We start from the raw sequence: 16,524 nt of genomic DNA on the forward strand, positions 1-16,524 counted from the left end.
AATTCAGCCTACTGAGAATTCCCCTTGCTCCTTTCCTCTTACTGCGCTCAATATAAAATGCATGTGTGAGCACCGAGTGAGGCTTTAGTCACGTTTGATCACAGACCTGCCTTGAGGGAAATGGTGGCATATTATTGTACAAACAGCACTATTTTCAGCCAAAGCAAGCTTTATCCAAAGCCTGAGCTGGTGGTGTGACACTCTTTCTTCTAGGTGTGATGAAACTGTCAAACTCAATCTGGACTAGGATCCATAAACATCCATGGAACTTGTTTACCACTCGTTTCAATTATTTAAGTGTTGAGATGAAAGGTTTAGTGAGTCGTGAAATCCAAGCGTCCAAGACTGAGCTCGATATCATAGGATAAATAAAAACAAGTTTGAGACAGAGAGTGAAGTAATGAAGAAAATAAAAATGGTCTGTTCAATTATAAAAGCTCAAGTAGTCATATACAGTTGAACATTTATATAAATGAGCAGTAAAAGTATCAGGATTTACAAGATATGTATTAAGGATCATAATTGGAGAGCAGAATACTAAGAAAGCAGAGCAATGTTGGGCAAGTTGAATTAAAATGATCGAGGGTGTCTAAAGTCTAAAATGTTTTATTTGCAGGTCTGTACTGAATATCGGTGTATTCAGTCCAGTAGGCCGTCATTGCACCCATAGTGTTTTGCATAACTTTAGGTGATTGCAACATAGCAGCTTAGTTACTGAAGGATATCAAATCAGTATCAGGTCTATCAATGCAGAGAGCTCTGAGTTTTGGTAAAATTAGATTTCATTGCTATTTACTAGCATCCCAACTGATGCAACCATAACAGATTATAAAGCAAACCTAAAATCCTACTGTTTATGCATACAAGGTTTTTTCTCATTTGTCTTCTGCCTTAAATCGGGGTCCATTTTTATAAGTGGTACAGACTAATATGTTTAAAGAGACGAAGATGACCTATTTTTAATAGTGCCACTATCAGGTCTGGGCAGTAGACTAGCACAGCTCCCTCTCCTGCCTTCACATCACAAAACTTTAGCAACTGATCACTGATACACACACTTTTGCACATTAGCTGGCACAAATCAAATGCATAAACAGGACTCTTTGGTGTATGAAATATGTCAATTTTTTAATTCATAGCGTTTGTATAGCTTTACTAGTCTAGTCTGATTATAAACAGGCTTTATGATTTACAGCAACTCAGTTAAGGTGACAAACGATCTCTGAAGTTTCACATGTAAACCCTAATTCCAGACCAAACCCAAAATATAAGCCAGGGATGAAAGACATGTCTGTAAATATCCTTAATTTTACAAGGCCTAAATCATCAAATAACTGTGTACTGTATGTGATTAAATGCATTAACACTAATGAGCAAAAGAGCCTATGCGTAGCTACTAAAGGCCATGGCTTCCTGACATGGTTGAGACGTCGTCACCTGGTTTAATGAAATAACATGATGACAAACGGCTACTGAGGAAAGCAATGAAGGGTACAATAAGAGGGGGTGGTAGTGAAGAAGGAAGAAGAGGAAGAGGAGGAGGAGGAGAAGGAGCAAGAAGAAGAAGAATTAGCACACTCACTAAAATAAGTCGCCTATTTAAGAACAAATAAACCTACCTTTTTGATAAATACATCATCGGAAGTTCAGTCGTGTCTCTCTTGCTCTAGTAATACTGAAGATGAGGATGAGGAGGAGGAGGAGGAGGGGGAGGATGGAGATGTGTGCCTAGCCGATTCTGCGTGTAGGCTGCTACTGTTATCCTTGCCAAGCATCCGCTCTGATTCTGCTTCTTCTGCACCTTCGGAGAAAAAAAGGGCACGACTATCGAGCCCGATCCGTAATGCGATCATCGTTTACCGAGATGCTATGAGCAGTCCGCTGGCGAGTAAACGGAGAGGATCAGCACCAGCATCAGCAGCATCCGTGAGCGCGGAGGAGGAGGTGGAGGAGGAAGAGGAGGAGGAGGAGGAAGAGGAGGCGGGCATTGTGTGCCCGCTCAGCTCAGTGTGAGGATGAGGAATGAGGGCTTTCCCGACAATCGGTCTGGGGACTCCGCGTGTCCAACTGAGCTTTAAAACACAGAGTCCAGTGTTTTGTATATAAAAATAAATATATAGATATAGATATATATTCGTATAGAACTGAACGAGTGATCGCTTGTAAACGTCATGTCAACGTTGCCATGGTGATTTGGCGGGAAAAGCTGATTTTTTTTATCTTCTTTTCTTTAAACTCTCCTCCTTTGCATTTTCTTAAACGAGTGTAGAATAGAAATACCACAATATGTTGTTTCACACTGCCCTAATGTGAGGCTTTCCCAATCTGTGCCTGATCCTGATACTCTTCTGCTGCTCCTTTCATGCTCTTGGTTCATCCTGATGCTCAGCTTTGTTTACTCGTGTCTAATCTTCTGCTTCTGTAGATAATCTCACATGGATAACCTAAATATTTTAATAAGTAAATAAGTAAAAAACCTGTTTATGCCCCCAATCATCCTTGATTCAATGGCCATTCATTTATGGATACTGTAGACTTGTACCTAAGAACTGCTGCTTTAATAATGAGGACTATCCTGTGCTCATCCAGGACTCTTATGCACAATATGCTCACAATATAACACATTTTACAGTTTGTACGTCTTTGCTCCTCTACATCAGGGGTGATAACCAGGATTGCATTTTAACATTATTTAAGATTAACATTGTAGTGAGGTGTCCTAAATAATATATCACAATGCCAGATGTGAAAACATCAATACTTGAGTTGTTATGTAATTTATGTTGTTATTCCTCCATTCTTAAATAAACTGACTCCTGACTCATGTTAGTTTGATTGGAGAACATACACCATAAAATAATACCATAGTGGATTGGTCTTCAATATCCTAGAAAGAGCAGTCACAAATAATAAATGATAAATAATAAGTTAACTGTACACATTAAAAATTCAGGCCTTTGGAAAAGGAATACTTTTAATATGCTGTATCGAATCCATATTATATGTACAATAAATACAGATGGTAACCAATTGAATGGAAAAAAATATATAAAATGCTGTAATTAATTCTTACCATAAGTGCGGGAAAAGCATCACTATACATTGGCATAAATGCTACAACTGTCAGGAACAGTACTGGAGCAATGCACACTCTTTATTCAGTACATATTTCCTCAGCTGGTGTTTTGATGAATGTGATGGAAAGTCCCGTACAACACGTTGCTTAAAAATGTGTTTGATTTAGTGTATTGTTTACTTCATTTGCACACTTATTAAAACATTTACAGAGTCCTCATTTCATGTGGATGAGACATCAGAATTAAAATGTTTTTTTTTCCAAAATTGTTTGTTTGTTTAAATTTGACAAAGGCGATCAGCAAGTTATGCAGCAATAATGTCCGTGTTTAAAACACATTAAATCACAAAAGATTTTAGCTGTGACTGTTTCCCTTTCTAACGGTTTTACTTAAGAATTTTCCTAAAATTCCATACATACCTGTGATGTCCACAGGACTTCTCTTTAAACATAGCAGTCATAACTGAGTCATAACATCACCTGACACAACTGGCCTGGCTTAAATCCTAATGTACATTCTCAGTACAAGCCGGTCTTTAATCGACCACACCTGACCAATGTGGTGTAAATAATTTCGCATTGTTTCCACACTGATCCAAAATCTGTCTCAAAATGAAGGACATTAGACCCTCATTTATTCAACACACCCTAAACGATTAATAGGTAAAATGCTCAAATTTGAATGTAAATGGGCATATTTGGAAAAGAAGATGCCTAAAAAGTTTGTGAAGTAATGTGACAAATGGTCATTGTTAGCTCACACTGCATTTTTCTTATGATAGGAAGTGTTAACTGAACCATAGTAATGTGGAAAAACAGCAACCACAACATTTCTGGGCTTAAATGTATACGCCCAGTGAATGCTTCTATGACGGGCACAGACTTTCCTTTTTTATTTGTCACTCAGACAAGCTGAAGAAACCTGTCTACAGTGATTCTATCTGGTAAGTCATTCTCTATTGTGATCCAATTTTCTTAAAAATCTCTATTTCACGCCAAGGTTTACTGGTCAAACTGCTCTGCTTGGTACAAAATATGCGTTTTTATTTCCATAGGTTTTTACTTTAGCAGAAATTTTGTCAGAATTTCTCATTTGATAAAATAATCTTTGAAATATTTAGGAATGGAGATTGAAATGTTTCAGGATGACTAATGTGTATTTTGAAGATACTAAATTTTTCATACAGTTGATTCTCAATAAAGTCAAAACAGGGAGAAAATGTTTACCTTATTCTTAGTCTTTTTATATTCTAAGCAATGTTTGTGTGTGTACAATTTCTCACATACAGTATAATTGGTGGTATGTAAATAATTGATTTATAACATGATCTCACTGTGACTGTGATAAAGTTATTTAAGTTCTCAAAATAAAGAATATATTTAAGGTAATCTGAGATAATAGCTTGAACATGATTTTTTTTTTGTCAGGTGGAAATAAAAGATATAATAACTACATCCAACGTGACGAGTTCATCAGAAACTATAATGATGGCAGGTAAACTGAAGAATGCATAACGTTTAAACCCGATATAATTTGTAAAACAAATACACTCCCTGAGCACTTTATTAGGAACACCTGTAAACCATCATGCAGTTATCCAATCAGGTATCACATGGCAGCATTGCAATGCATAAAATCATGCAGATACTGACCAGATGTTCAGATGTTCAAATCAACCATCAAAACAGTGAAAAATCTGATCTGAGTGATTTTGACCGTGGCAATGATTGTGCTTGTTTGAGCATTTTTATAATCGCTAATCTCTCAAAACAGTGTAGAGTTTGCACAGAGTGGTGCAACAAAGAAAAATATTTAGTAAGCCTTGTTGATGAGAGAGAGATCAGCGGAGAATGGCCAGACTGGTTTCAGCTGACAGAAAGGCTACAGTAACACAGTAACAAATAAAATAAAACTCTATACAATTGTCCTGAGTAGAAAAAATATCTCAGAATGCACAACACTTCAAACCCTGGGGTGGATGGACTAGAATGGTAGAAGACCACGTCAGGTTTCATGTCTGTGAGCCAAGTACAGAAAGCTGAGGCTGCAGTGGGCACAGGATCACCAAATCTGGATAAGTATAACCTTGTATGATGAATCTCAATTTTTGCTGAGGCACACAGATGGTAGCGTCAGCATAAATTTGGCACCAACAGGATGAATCCATAGACTCAACAGACCAGGCTAGTTGAAGTGTAATAGAGTGGAGAAGGTTTTCTTGGCACACTTTGGGCCTAGGACAAATCAATCGTTGCTTGCATGCCACAGACTATTTGAATGTAGATGCTGAGCATACGCATCTTCTAATGGAGCCAGCATGATAATGCAGCATATCATAAAGCAAAAGGTTTCTCAAACTGGTTCCACAAACATGACAATGAGTTCAGTGTTCTTCAGTAACCTTCCTAGTCTCCAGAGGACAGCAGAACACCTTTGGTATGTGGTGGAACGGGAGGTTCACAGCATGAAAGTTCACCCAAGAAATCTGCAGGAATTGTGTGATGTCAAACTGAATGAGAATCTCAAAGAAATATTTCCAAACATATTGTGAAATCCATGCCACGATGAATTGAGGCTACTTTTAGAGCAATTGGAGACCCTACCCAGTATTAGTGCAGTGTTCCAATAAAGTGCTCATTGAGTGTGTTATACAGTTGTGTGCAGCAGTTTACATATCGACATTATGTTTGTCTATTTTTAATGGTATCCCTAAACATAGCAATACTTTATTATACTATTTTCTTTGTATAAAATGTTGTCTGTTTAAGGTATTTCATGGAAGGCCATTAGCTTCTTGACCTATTCACAGTCAGACACCACAATGAGTCACACACACACACACACACACACACACACACACACACACACACACACACACACACACACACACACACACACACACACAAATATATATGTATAGATTACAGAATGAAGCTTTTGCACACAATTGTACAATACATTCTGTTACATTCTAATGCATCACATGCTGTCTTTTGTTGTTGTTGTTGTTGTTTGTATCAGACAAAAACATGTCAGCAGCAGTTAAATAAACTCAAACTTAAGATTTGTTCTTTTGCTCTTTTTTAGATCATGGTAAGCCTTGCACTGAATCAGATGCATCCTATTGCATGAATGGAGGAAAATGCTTCAAAATAGAGATGCAGAAAAATGCAGAGAACCCTATGTCCATGCTCACTTGTGTGTAAGTAGTAGTTTCTAGACCTTGGGTTTGCAAAAGATTTTGACCATAGGCCAAGATAAACTTCAAAGTAATAGCTAAAATGTATTAACCTCAATGGCACCTCCTAAACCCATTTCACACCACAGGGCAATCTAATCTGCTTCCATTCACAAATTACACCAATTGTCTGAGATCTATTTCAGTGATATATAGCTAGAAAGCCTAAGATATACAATATCCATGCTATTTTTGCAGCATGGTGACACAGTGGCTAAATATAACAATGGCCATAGCATTAGTCCATCCATCTATTTTCTATACCATTTATACTACACATGGTTACAAGAAACTGGGAGTCTATCAAAGTGGACAGAGAGCACAAGGCAAGGGACTCCCTGGATGGAATGCCAAAATATTGCATGGCACAATTGCACACACACATTCAGTGATTGATATGCCAATCAGTCTACAACACAAGTATTTGGTCTGGGAGAGAAAACACCAGAGTACATGGAGGAAACCCCTGAAGCACAGGAAGAACATGCAAATCCCATTCACACTCAGTTCGGATATGCGAATCAAACCCGCATCCTCAGAACTGCAAAACAAACATGCTAAAAACTGTTTTTGACAGCACTTATGTTTGTGAAGTATGGTTACTTCAGTGTGCTTGCTACTGTACAAACCAAAGTATCGATCTAGGTTGGATATATATAACAGCACAGATGAAATACAAGCTTTTGAAAGACGTCATCTAGTGTGGCTTGACGTTAGCTCTTAGATATAATGTATAAAAGCATTCTTAAATGTTTAAGAATCCATTAATGATCTCTTCCCCTCTTCATTGTAAGACAACTGAATGTAAAGTGTTGGCCTGCATTTGCAAAAACACCATATTTATATGTATATATGTAGGAAAGTTTTGATCCTGTGCTTAAGTTGGGGAAGCCGTGGCCTAATGTTTAGAGTCTGACTCCTAACCCTAAGGTTGTGGGATAAAGACTCTGATAAACTGGTCACTGAAAGTGAGCGAGGAAGAGTAATTTAGTAATTTACTAATTAATATTATAAAAAATAGTAACAACTATTTTTCCAGAATCAGCTTTATTCACCAAGTGTTCTCACACATATGAGGAATTTGTTGCGGTGACAGAAGCTCTCCTAAACATAGTGTATACATATATAAACCTAGACTAAACGGTAAAAATATTAAAATATAAATAATATACAAGGTGCAGTTGAGTCCTTTACAGATGTACCAAGTAATTATTGTATATTGCAATTGTAAATACTTTTATAGAACATTTAAAAAATATAATATGTATTAACATGGATTCTAGTAAAAGATATTACACTATAGAATCTTGCACTTTAACAGACAGGATATGTAAGGTTGAGTGTGCTAGTTGTTCAAAATAGATATGAGAAGAAACTATTCTTGGGACTAGATGCTTTAGTACATAGTGATTTATAGCATCTGCCTGATGGCAGAAGAGCAAACAGACTGTGTCCAGGGTGGGAGGGGTCTTTAGTGATGCTACCTGCCCGTTTCTTCACCCTGCAGTTGTACAAGTCCTGTAGGTTGGGCAGGAACACACCATTAATCCTCTCAGATGATTTAACAGTCCGTTGCAGCCTAATGATGTCTGATTTGGTGGCTGAACCAAACCAGACTGTAATGGGTGTACACAGGACAGACTCAATCAAAGCTGTGATTTCTCTGCAACAATTAAACATAATTACTAATTGAATTATCTCATTATCTAATACCTCATCACAGGTTCTTTGCTATATTTTATACAACCCACTGTTCTTCACATAAAGACGACATCATACACACTTCATTACATCTTATGTAACATCTACTGTGTAACAGTTTTTTACCTTTATGTACAAATTCTATTGCTGTCACTCATACAGTATGAGCTAATTAGATCTCTTTTCCTTGCAGATGCAATAACAACTATGTAGGTAGCAGGTGTGAGCAGTTTCAACTGGAGATCATGTCAGACAACAGTCATGAGACAGGCATGATCGCTGCAATAGTCATCCTCCTCATCCTCATCCTGCTGGTGCTGGCTGTTGTCATCTACTGCATCTGCAAGTGAGCATCAACCAAAATGTCACTACTGAAGTTCTTAAAATAATTAAAAATGCCAAAGTCATTACTCACATATGTTTCGTTATTATAGTTTGCATTGTGTAATCATATTAAAACTGTCAGATGTGTTTAAATGAACATCTTGCTGGTGCAGAACACCTCTTAGCATGTTTGCATAAGTTCTGTTTCTAAATCTGGCTTTTACAAAAGCCCTAAATTAATTCAGGATATCTTTTTCCTTTCAGAGTGCGAAGGAAAGCACCAATAGGTAAAAAGGACGTATCAAAATCCCCGAATGGAGCAATATGACTGAATGCAATGAATGATATAAATCGACATCAAAGGCATTGTGTTTTTTAATACTTTCTTTATATTTAAATGAACACATGTAAATAGTTATTTTCCAATACATTTTTTCCCAAAAAGAATTTGTGTCAAATGAACTTTATATTCCAGATTAGGAAAATGTTAGAATAATGTAATATATTTAAAAAATAATGTTATTATTCTTGTCGGTTTGAACCTACTGGCAATATAAAACTCTGTGGAAAATGTCTTCTTCAACAAATTCTTCAAATTTACGCACATATAGGCAAAAATAAAAAAGGTTCATTCTTATACAGACTCAGACCAAACCATGTAATACATTTTGTACTCTACTCTTCATTCTGACAGTTAAAAGAAATCAAATACTCTATGAATGTAATGATTTAAAACAGTCTGTACAGTTTCTTTTTTTTTTAATCATGTCAAGAAAATAAAGTTCTAGCAGTATTAATATACACATGTTTATTCCTGGTTATTTGAGTAAAATAAAGATAATGCATATTAACAAGCTCGGATGAGATTAAAGAGGTTGTTTCTTTCCCAATCTTAAAACAATACTAGAATATCTATGGCCATAATAAAAGTTTATAATAAGATTTTGCCTTAGATTAGTTTCTTGGGTTTGTTAATATATTATATAACATTCTATATTATTAAATATTATATATTTAATAATATATATTTAATAATATATTATTATATAGGACTACTGTAACATTTGTGCAGTTATGTTAGTAATGTTAGTAACATATGCAGAGTGGAGACCAAAAGTCTGAGAGCACAATTGAAAATTCATATTCACTTAATGTCACGGTTTTCTTAGTATTTGGTAAATCCTCCATTTTTGATTTAATGACAGTTTGCATGAATTTCACAAGTTAGTGTGAAACATTATGATTCGTTGTAGATCAAATCCCTCAGTGACTTTTCAGCACATACATTAATCGAAGAGATTATACATGAACTATATTTTTTATATATATTATATTTTGAGTATACGTTTTTTTTCAAATATTTCAACATTTTTAATTTTAAAACCTTCTATTTATAATTTTAAAAGAAAAATAATCCCAGATGTTCGGTGTGGATCCAGAATTTTGGACCATGGTGTACATGTAAAGTAAATAATAATCTCTTTAATTAAAAAAAAAAGTTCTGAACCTGTTACCAAGATTCAGGAGCAGAGTCTCCCTCTAGTGGGGTCATTAACACACACCAGTTTAGAGGACATTTAGGACCTCATTTCATACTATGAATGCTATTCTTTCTTACGAGATAAACATAAACAGAGAATGTAACAAACATTTAGCATTTAATTATTTATACAATTTGATATACAATTCATATAAAAAGATTAATGTCTCACAATACAAAGAAATGGCAATGTGTGATTTACATTGTGTGTACACTTCACTCATTCATTGCTTAACACTGTAAACAAAGTGCACAAGGCAGCATTATGATATGAAATCTATAACAGATGTAAATAACTTATAATCCTACCCTGATACTCCCTCTTTAACTGTCTCTGGCTTTCTCAAACTCATGTGCAATCTTCAGTGCAGTTTTACAGAGTCCTACAGACTGCATATTTGTCATGATAGCCACTACCACCCCCTGAGGGGGAGTCGCTTTCTGTCCTGGAGCCTTCAGTCTCTCACTGGGTAACACCAATAACACGCTACTTGCCCCTACAGCGCCTCCCGTGTGTGAGACGTAGTGCCTGCGCATGCGACACTGCCCGTACCTCTGCAGCTTTTCCACCACCGCCCAGCCCTGAGCATAACGGCCATCTTTATCCCATGAAACCTCGGTTTTATCCACAGGAGCCCATAGTGCTTTGGCCGTGACGGGTTTGAGGAAGCCTGGCAGGAGGCCGCTTGTGTCCGTCATGTCCACTAGCTGATAGCTGTAGAGCATGGCATTACCAAAAAGCAGCAGATCACCAACCGTGGACAGAAATCCTCCTCCAGCCCACTTATAAGAGTTGTCCACATAGGGGCAGTTCACAATGCGCCCCTTTTTATTCCAATGGTAATACCTGCCGGAGGGTATAAATAATAAATACAAGCAAATAAAATGGGGCCATAGCAACCACTTTGACAGGTAGTATAGATGGAATTAGCTACATGACTGACATCAATTCCTAAATTTGCAATTACCACTTACCTAATAAATTCACAGATTTAAAGCAAATACTTAAATATTTGCTGAACTCTAGCTTGAGGTCACACTCAAACAGACTCAGAGACAGTTTCTACCCCAGAGCCTTTAGAGTACTGAACACCAAAAAACACCGTCACTGAATGTGACTACACACACTAACGTCTACATATTCCATAGACTCCTACCTCATATATATTTATAACCAAACACAAATCTGTACAGAAGACATTGAATGTGCTGTTTACTATTTCAACTAAATAATTTTGTATTATATCACTAATGTTAGTTTATATTCTTTTATATTTGTGTATACTTTTTTCCTTTTTTACCATTTCATGCACCATAAGGACTAACACTTATTTTCATTGTACCCCCTGCAATGAGAATAAAAAAATCTATCTATCTATCTGTCTATCTGTCTGTCTGTCTGTCTGGGTCCTTTATTTGTTGTTTTTTTCTAGTTGGAAATGAAGAGTTATGACCTTTTCCAAATCATGCTGAGACTTACAACACAGAAGCTAATTATTAAACATGAGATATATAATCCGAAGTTTAACCCCAGATTCCGTCTTAAGGAGGAACCCCAGATTACCTGGAGCGGTTGTAGATAATGGGGTCGTTCTCGTCTGGCACGGTGTTAAGCATGCCTAATTCGCGGAACATGTTCATCATGAGGTCCAGGAAGCGCTGACCTGCTGCTCTCTCCAGCACAGCGCTCAGCAAAGTAAACGCATGAGTAGAGTATAAGAATGTAGTGCCTACAGAAAACAAACAACAAGTTCATATATTACATGTGGTTTTATATATTACCTGTAGTTAGACTAGAAAATCAAAGCAAGCCATATGTACCTGTAGCTTTTCCAGTGACAGCCACGGAGGCTCGAATTGGTTATGAGGTGTAAGGTTAATGTGCTAAACTCTAAGCCAACGTGCTAGATGTTCTCACAGTTTTTCGGAAATTTAAATAACGGTTGCACAATGTTGCCCAATAGTATGGCACCCAAATATTGGTATGATTTATTGGGCAATTATTTTAACAATTTATTTGTTATCATTATTCTCAAAACATCAGAAGTTGAACAGTTTCCAAAGAAAAAGTTTGTAAAGCAGGATGCATTAATAAAATAAAACTAAAATAGTAATTGCAGTACTTCTTTATGAATTATCCACAGAGACCAAATCCAATGACGTCACAAATACTTCATTTTGTAGCGAGTGCTCACCTGGCTCGAAAATAAGTGGATCATCCTTAAAGAGGTCTAAGGCCTGGATAACACTGTCAAAGCCGTCTTTGAGGTAGTACTCCTCCTTCTCAAACTCTTTCTTCTTTTTACTATGCTTTGCATCTTTGCTTTTTGTTTTGTTATTCTGTTGTGTGGATTTTTCTTCGGTCTCGTCAGAACTTTTTTCGTCTTCTTTTTTCTCTGGCGGTTTCTGTAGACGTTTTGCTTTTTCGTCCCTCACTTTCTTGGAGTCTTTTTCGTAGTGACGGATACCACTCAGGTGAGACAGCAGCAGTCGTGGGGTTATCGTTATCTGGTTTAAGCAAACACCAAATCAATTGATCTTGTTAAAATAAATGCATTTATCCTTTTTAAATGCATTTAGCACAAACCCGAAAGCAATAATAATCAGTAATGGCGTGGTGTGCTGAGGTACGATCCATTACCAAGGACAAAATGCTATAAGTCTTTAACTCCTCTCATACCACAACAATGTGGCAATTTTATAATAACTAAAGAAAAAAAACCCATACATTTTATTTAATAGTCCACAAAAGAAAGTTGGATCTCAACGAATTTGCAATTTTAGATTCTGACTTTAGAAACAAATTCCAGTTATTTTTTACAAGTAATTCAAAATTCAAAAACCTGTAATTCGAAAATTGAAGGTGTAAGACGGAACTAGTAAGTCGAAATTTAGATTAAGACGGAAGTTGGAATTCGTTGGAATTTTTTATCGGGACACATAACATTAAGCTCAGCAGTCGGAACTCTGAAGTCGGAACTCGGAAGACTCACAGTTCCTGGGATTCCACATTTTTGTTAAACCCATAGTTTCTATTTCCCTATCTGTCAGGCTTAGTATTGATCACTGAGGGTCGTCATGATCTACGGCTGGATAACCTGAGCCGTACATGTTAAGAAAATGAGATCAGACACTGGACAGAGACTAGACCATAAAATATTTGTTTTTATGTTTTGGAGAAAACACAGCCTTTGACTGTTACAAAGCGCAGACACTGGAGACTCCTTTAAAATTGCTGAATACCCAGAAAGCTTCACCAAACCAGCTGTTAAAACATTTTCTGCCTTAAACACCCAATGTCTTTAAGAGCTCTTTACATGGATCAATGGATTTGACCAATCAAAATCAAGTAAATATATATATATATATGTATATATTTATTCAAAATATTTTTTACATTTTTAAAAGTTGTATCTTACATTCTTTCCCTCGAACTGTTTGTCAGGAAACTCAGGCACATATTTTTGAACCGGAGCATCTAGATCAAGCTTCCCATTCTCCCACACTCGAGCAACAGCAGCTGCAGTCAGAGATTTACTGATGCTAGCAATCCTCATCACAGTGCTCCCATCACAAGGCACTCTGTTTTCCAAGTCAGCATACCCTATGCCTGGGGAAAAACATCTATATCAGATGTAATAACCTGAACAGAAGGTGATGAAGCACTGATACAGCTACATACCTTCACTCCACACTTGAGTACCATCTACAGAAACTCCAATGACCAGGCCAGGGGCTCCAACTTCATCCTGTTAGCAAACAGCACACTGTTGTGTTAAAAAGTTAATAATTACTGCAAAAGGAAAGAGTGCACAATAATTTTGACAACATTTTTCAACATAGTTTCACTTGCAAATAAGTAACTACTCACATCGCTCATTTAAACGAGGGGATCTGACTGGGGGAGTGTGTGTACATTTCCTTACCATGTCATTGCTTCACAGGCTTTTTTTTTAATGGCAACAGGGCAGCACAAAAAAGGGTTACGTAAGAGCTGAACATTACACTGAATACATTCTCTATCAATTAAGTTAACTTTATGGAGCTTATGAGACATTCAGCTCAGGGTTTTTCTTTTTTAAAGGAACCTGAGCAAACAATTTTTTTTATGGAGGAGAAAAAAAAATCCAGTTTATTCTTAACAGCTGCTAAAGTTGTTGTTAGGGGCAATCATTTATCAAAAATAATTTGTTCTTTAACTATTTTTCTCTACTGGTTTAATTTTATTTTTTGCACAGAAACTTTTTTGTCTGTATTTTGATGTCCATGTCAATTCAGTGCTCAAAACGTTAAAAGGATAATTCACCTCGAAATGAAAATTTACTAAACCTTATGCCATTTCAAACCCAAACACCTGTAACCTGTAACCTTTCATAATATAAAAGAAGAAATTTCCAATTCCACTCTCTATTTATATTCCGTGAAATGTCAGAAGATAGTGAGCTTTAAACAAGCTTTAAAAGGTGCACCACCATTTTATAAAGGCACCATAAAAACCTGTGTACACATTCTTCAGAAATCTCCTTATGTCTTTCCCTGAAAACATAAAATCGTTCAGGTTTGGAAGGTTACTATTCACTAGCTCTATGCACAATAATCATAAGCTGAAAGGCTTCAATTATTTATTGTAATGCACAGTGGTATTGTAGAGCCTAGTGGTTAAGGTGTTGGGCTAGTAATCGGAAGGTTGTGAGTTCGATCCCAGGTCCACCAAGATGCCCCTTTTGGGCCCCTGAGGAAGGCCCTTAACTCTCAATGGCTCAATTGTATAAAAAAAAAACACACGAAAAATTAGATAATGAAAAACGAGATTAAAAAAACGAGATAATAATAAAAAAGAGAGATAATAAAGGGGGGGGGGATGAGATAATGTAAGTCGCTCTGGATAAGGGCGTCTGCCAAATGCTGTACATGTAGTCATTTATATAATTTGGCTATAGTTGGGCAGATTAATATAGTAAAGTTAGCGTGATGATACCTTTACCTTTATCCTCTGAAGGAGGTCTCGGCTGATTTCTTTGGCTGTTCTGTAGTTACTGTAAGAGTTTACTGTATCCTCACACTCACAACGCTCACGATTATAAACGTGATATTTCAGCCCTAAAGCTAACAGAACCCCTGTCCCGATGCCTAATGCCCAAATATGTCGTTTTCCGCCATTATTCGTGTGTAAAATCCTCCGTGTTAGTGTCAGGGTCCTGTGTGGACTGTGCTGCTGTGGACTGTGCTGCTGAACCCGAGACCAGCAGGAGAAGGAAGAGCCTCGGCTCTGTTTACACCGGGATAAACTTAACAACCGGGACATTTCTATACATGTGCAGTAATAATAATAATAATAATAATAATAATAATAATAATAATAATAAAGGTTATACTCTGTTTACGAATAAGTCAACATAAATATTCACAACAAAGAAGATACATGAAGCTAGCTACAATAACGGGTGCCGAAATGGATTATGGGATATTGAGAATGATTAGAATGAGAATAGTGTAAAAGTCACCGCAAATAAATGCATATATATTACGATTGGAATATTTATTAAGAATAAAACATATGGTTTTTCAGTATAGAAGTCATAATAATAATCATTATTATTTCACGTTTAATTAAAACGTTATATTCCCACACACTAACGGGATCTTTTACTTTGAAAAACATCGCGATTCAAAATACAGTAAGAATTTACGTTTACAAGCTTAAAGAAACAGGGATAGCTAAAGTTAGCTCAGTGATGACAGACAGACAGACAGACAGACAGACAGACAGACAGACAGACAGATAACCTCAGAGCCCCTGAAATAACAATTCTAGCTTTGTGTATTTTTTCCTATATAAAACGAAATAATTATATTGATACAAAGGTTGAGTATACAATGTCTTTGACTCATGGAATGATTGATTAAAAGCCAAATTCACGGATTGATTAAAGCTCCAAAGTCAGCCAAACTGCCCTGATTCTGCTTCCTCCTTCTCTGGCACTGCTGACTGTAACTGCTTGTGTTATTTATTAGCTAACAGAGATCTTTTTAATAATGTGCTTGTGTAACCATCTAATGTATAATGCATGTCTGTAGTTGTGTTCTGGAGACAGATTTAATCACAAGTTAAAATATTTTAACTGTCCAAGTTGCACATGTTTATTTAATGCTGATATCCACAATGTGATTCGCATGATTTTCCATGATGAGTATAATCCCATTTTTCATAATGATATTACAACACACAACCCAGTTGTATATAATAATTATAATTAAAAAAAAGGTGCACACTTCCTTACTGGTTATGCTTTATAGGTCTGTGTTAGTCCTACGTTGAACCCCTTTACACTGATGGACAAGAAAGGCTGACAAATTCCACACAGCAACAGAACAGCTACTTTAATAGCTGTGTGAGAGACATGCATCTACTGTATACTGTCTATGTACTACTAACTACCTCTTACACGCACCAGTTAATCATCCTTGTTGTGTTACAAATACACGGTCATTTTAGAAAGGCTAAAGCCGAATTTTCAGTTGTTGGCAACAATACTAAAAGCTAAGCTTTCAAAATGAATAAACCACAAAGTGGAAGACAGAAGTTATTTACATCTGTGCAATGTACACTGAAAGGCAATGAGGAAAAGAGATTGTGTTACCTC

At 36.5% G+C, this 16,524-nt stretch overlaps 3 protein-coding genes across 5 annotated transcripts in view; 1 reads left to right on the forward strand and 2 right to left on the reverse strand.

The window, feature by feature from the left end:
* The window catches only part of tmem266 (transmembrane protein 266), a 47,741-nt gene extending 45,733 nt beyond the window's left edge, over positions 1 to 2,008 (reverse strand). Inside the window, exon 1 of one of the 2 annotated variants that reach the window (XM_027173345.2) lies at positions 1,620 to 2,008. The gene's annotated coding sequence lies outside the window, so the exon portion shown is untranslated. The remainder of the gene's footprint in view (positions 1 to 1,619) is intronic. The other variant, XM_027173346.2, reaches the window with a different exon arrangement.
* Positions 2,009 to 3,948: 1,940 nt separating this feature from the next.
* On the forward strand, positions 3,949 to 8,984 carry LOC113660214 (pro-neuregulin-4, membrane-bound isoform). The gene is made up of 5 exons (XM_027173538.2): positions 3,949 to 4,020; positions 4,505 to 4,571; positions 6,165 to 6,279; positions 8,210 to 8,362; positions 8,605 to 8,984. Exons 2-5 carry the CDS (start codon positions 4,562 to 4,564, stop codon positions 8,666 to 8,668), a joined length of 342 nt encoding a protein of 113 aa, XP_027029339.1. The 5' UTR covers positions 3,949 to 4,020; positions 4,505 to 4,561; the 3' UTR covers positions 8,669 to 8,984.
* A 997-nt stretch (positions 8,985 to 9,981) lies between these two features.
* On the reverse strand, positions 9,982 to 15,317 carry lactb (lactamase, beta). 2 transcript variants are annotated; one of them, XM_027173536.2, is made up of 6 exons: positions 14,865 to 15,317; positions 13,563 to 13,629; positions 13,300 to 13,490; positions 12,076 to 12,388; positions 11,445 to 11,610; positions 9,982 to 10,727 (listed from the first exon to the last, which is right to left on the reverse strand). In XM_027173536.2, the coding sequence occupies exons 1-6, from the start codon at positions 15,183 to 15,185 to the stop codon at positions 10,205 to 10,207; spliced, it is 1,581 nt and encodes a 526-aa protein (XP_027029337.2). In that variant the 5' UTR covers positions 15,186 to 15,317; the 3' UTR covers positions 9,982 to 10,204. The 2 variants fall into 2 exon arrangements, with proteins under 2 accessions (XP_027029337.2, XP_027029336.2); XM_027173535.2 differs by having other exon boundaries at positions 14,859 to 15,309.
* Between the last annotated feature and the right edge of the window lie 1,207 nt (positions 15,318 to 16,524).

Source organism: Tachysurus fulvidraco, chromosome 10, assembly GCF_022655615.1.
Source record: "Tachysurus fulvidraco isolate hzauxx_2018 chromosome 10, HZAU_PFXX_2.0, whole genome shotgun sequence".
NCBI lineage: Eukaryota > Metazoa > Chordata > Actinopteri > Siluriformes > Bagridae > Tachysurus > Tachysurus fulvidraco.

Bases quoted from the DNA above. Each gene is read 5' to 3' on its own strand.
- lactb (XM_027173535.2), bottom strand. From the start codon at position 15,185: ATGTCCCGGTTGTTAAGTTTATCCCGGTGTAAACAGAGCCGAGGCTCT. The intron at 13,630-14,858 runs GTATCATCACGC...GTTTGCTAACAG, and splicing joins TTCAGAGGATAAAGGTAAAG to GATGAAGTTGGAGCCCCTGG. The intron at 10,728-11,444 runs GTAATCTGGGGT...ACCCTCCGGCAG, and splicing joins ATTATCTACAACCGCTCCAG to GTATTACCATTGGAATAAAA.
- LOC113660214 (XM_027173538.2), top strand. The intron at 6,280-8,209 runs GTAAGTAGTAGT...TTTTCCTTGCAG, and splicing joins ATGTCCATGCTCACTTGTGT to ATGCAATAACAACTATGTAG. The intron at 8,363-8,604 runs GTGAGCATCAAC...TTTTCCTTTCAG, and splicing joins GTCATCTACTGCATCTGCAA to AGTGCGAAGGAAAGCACCAA.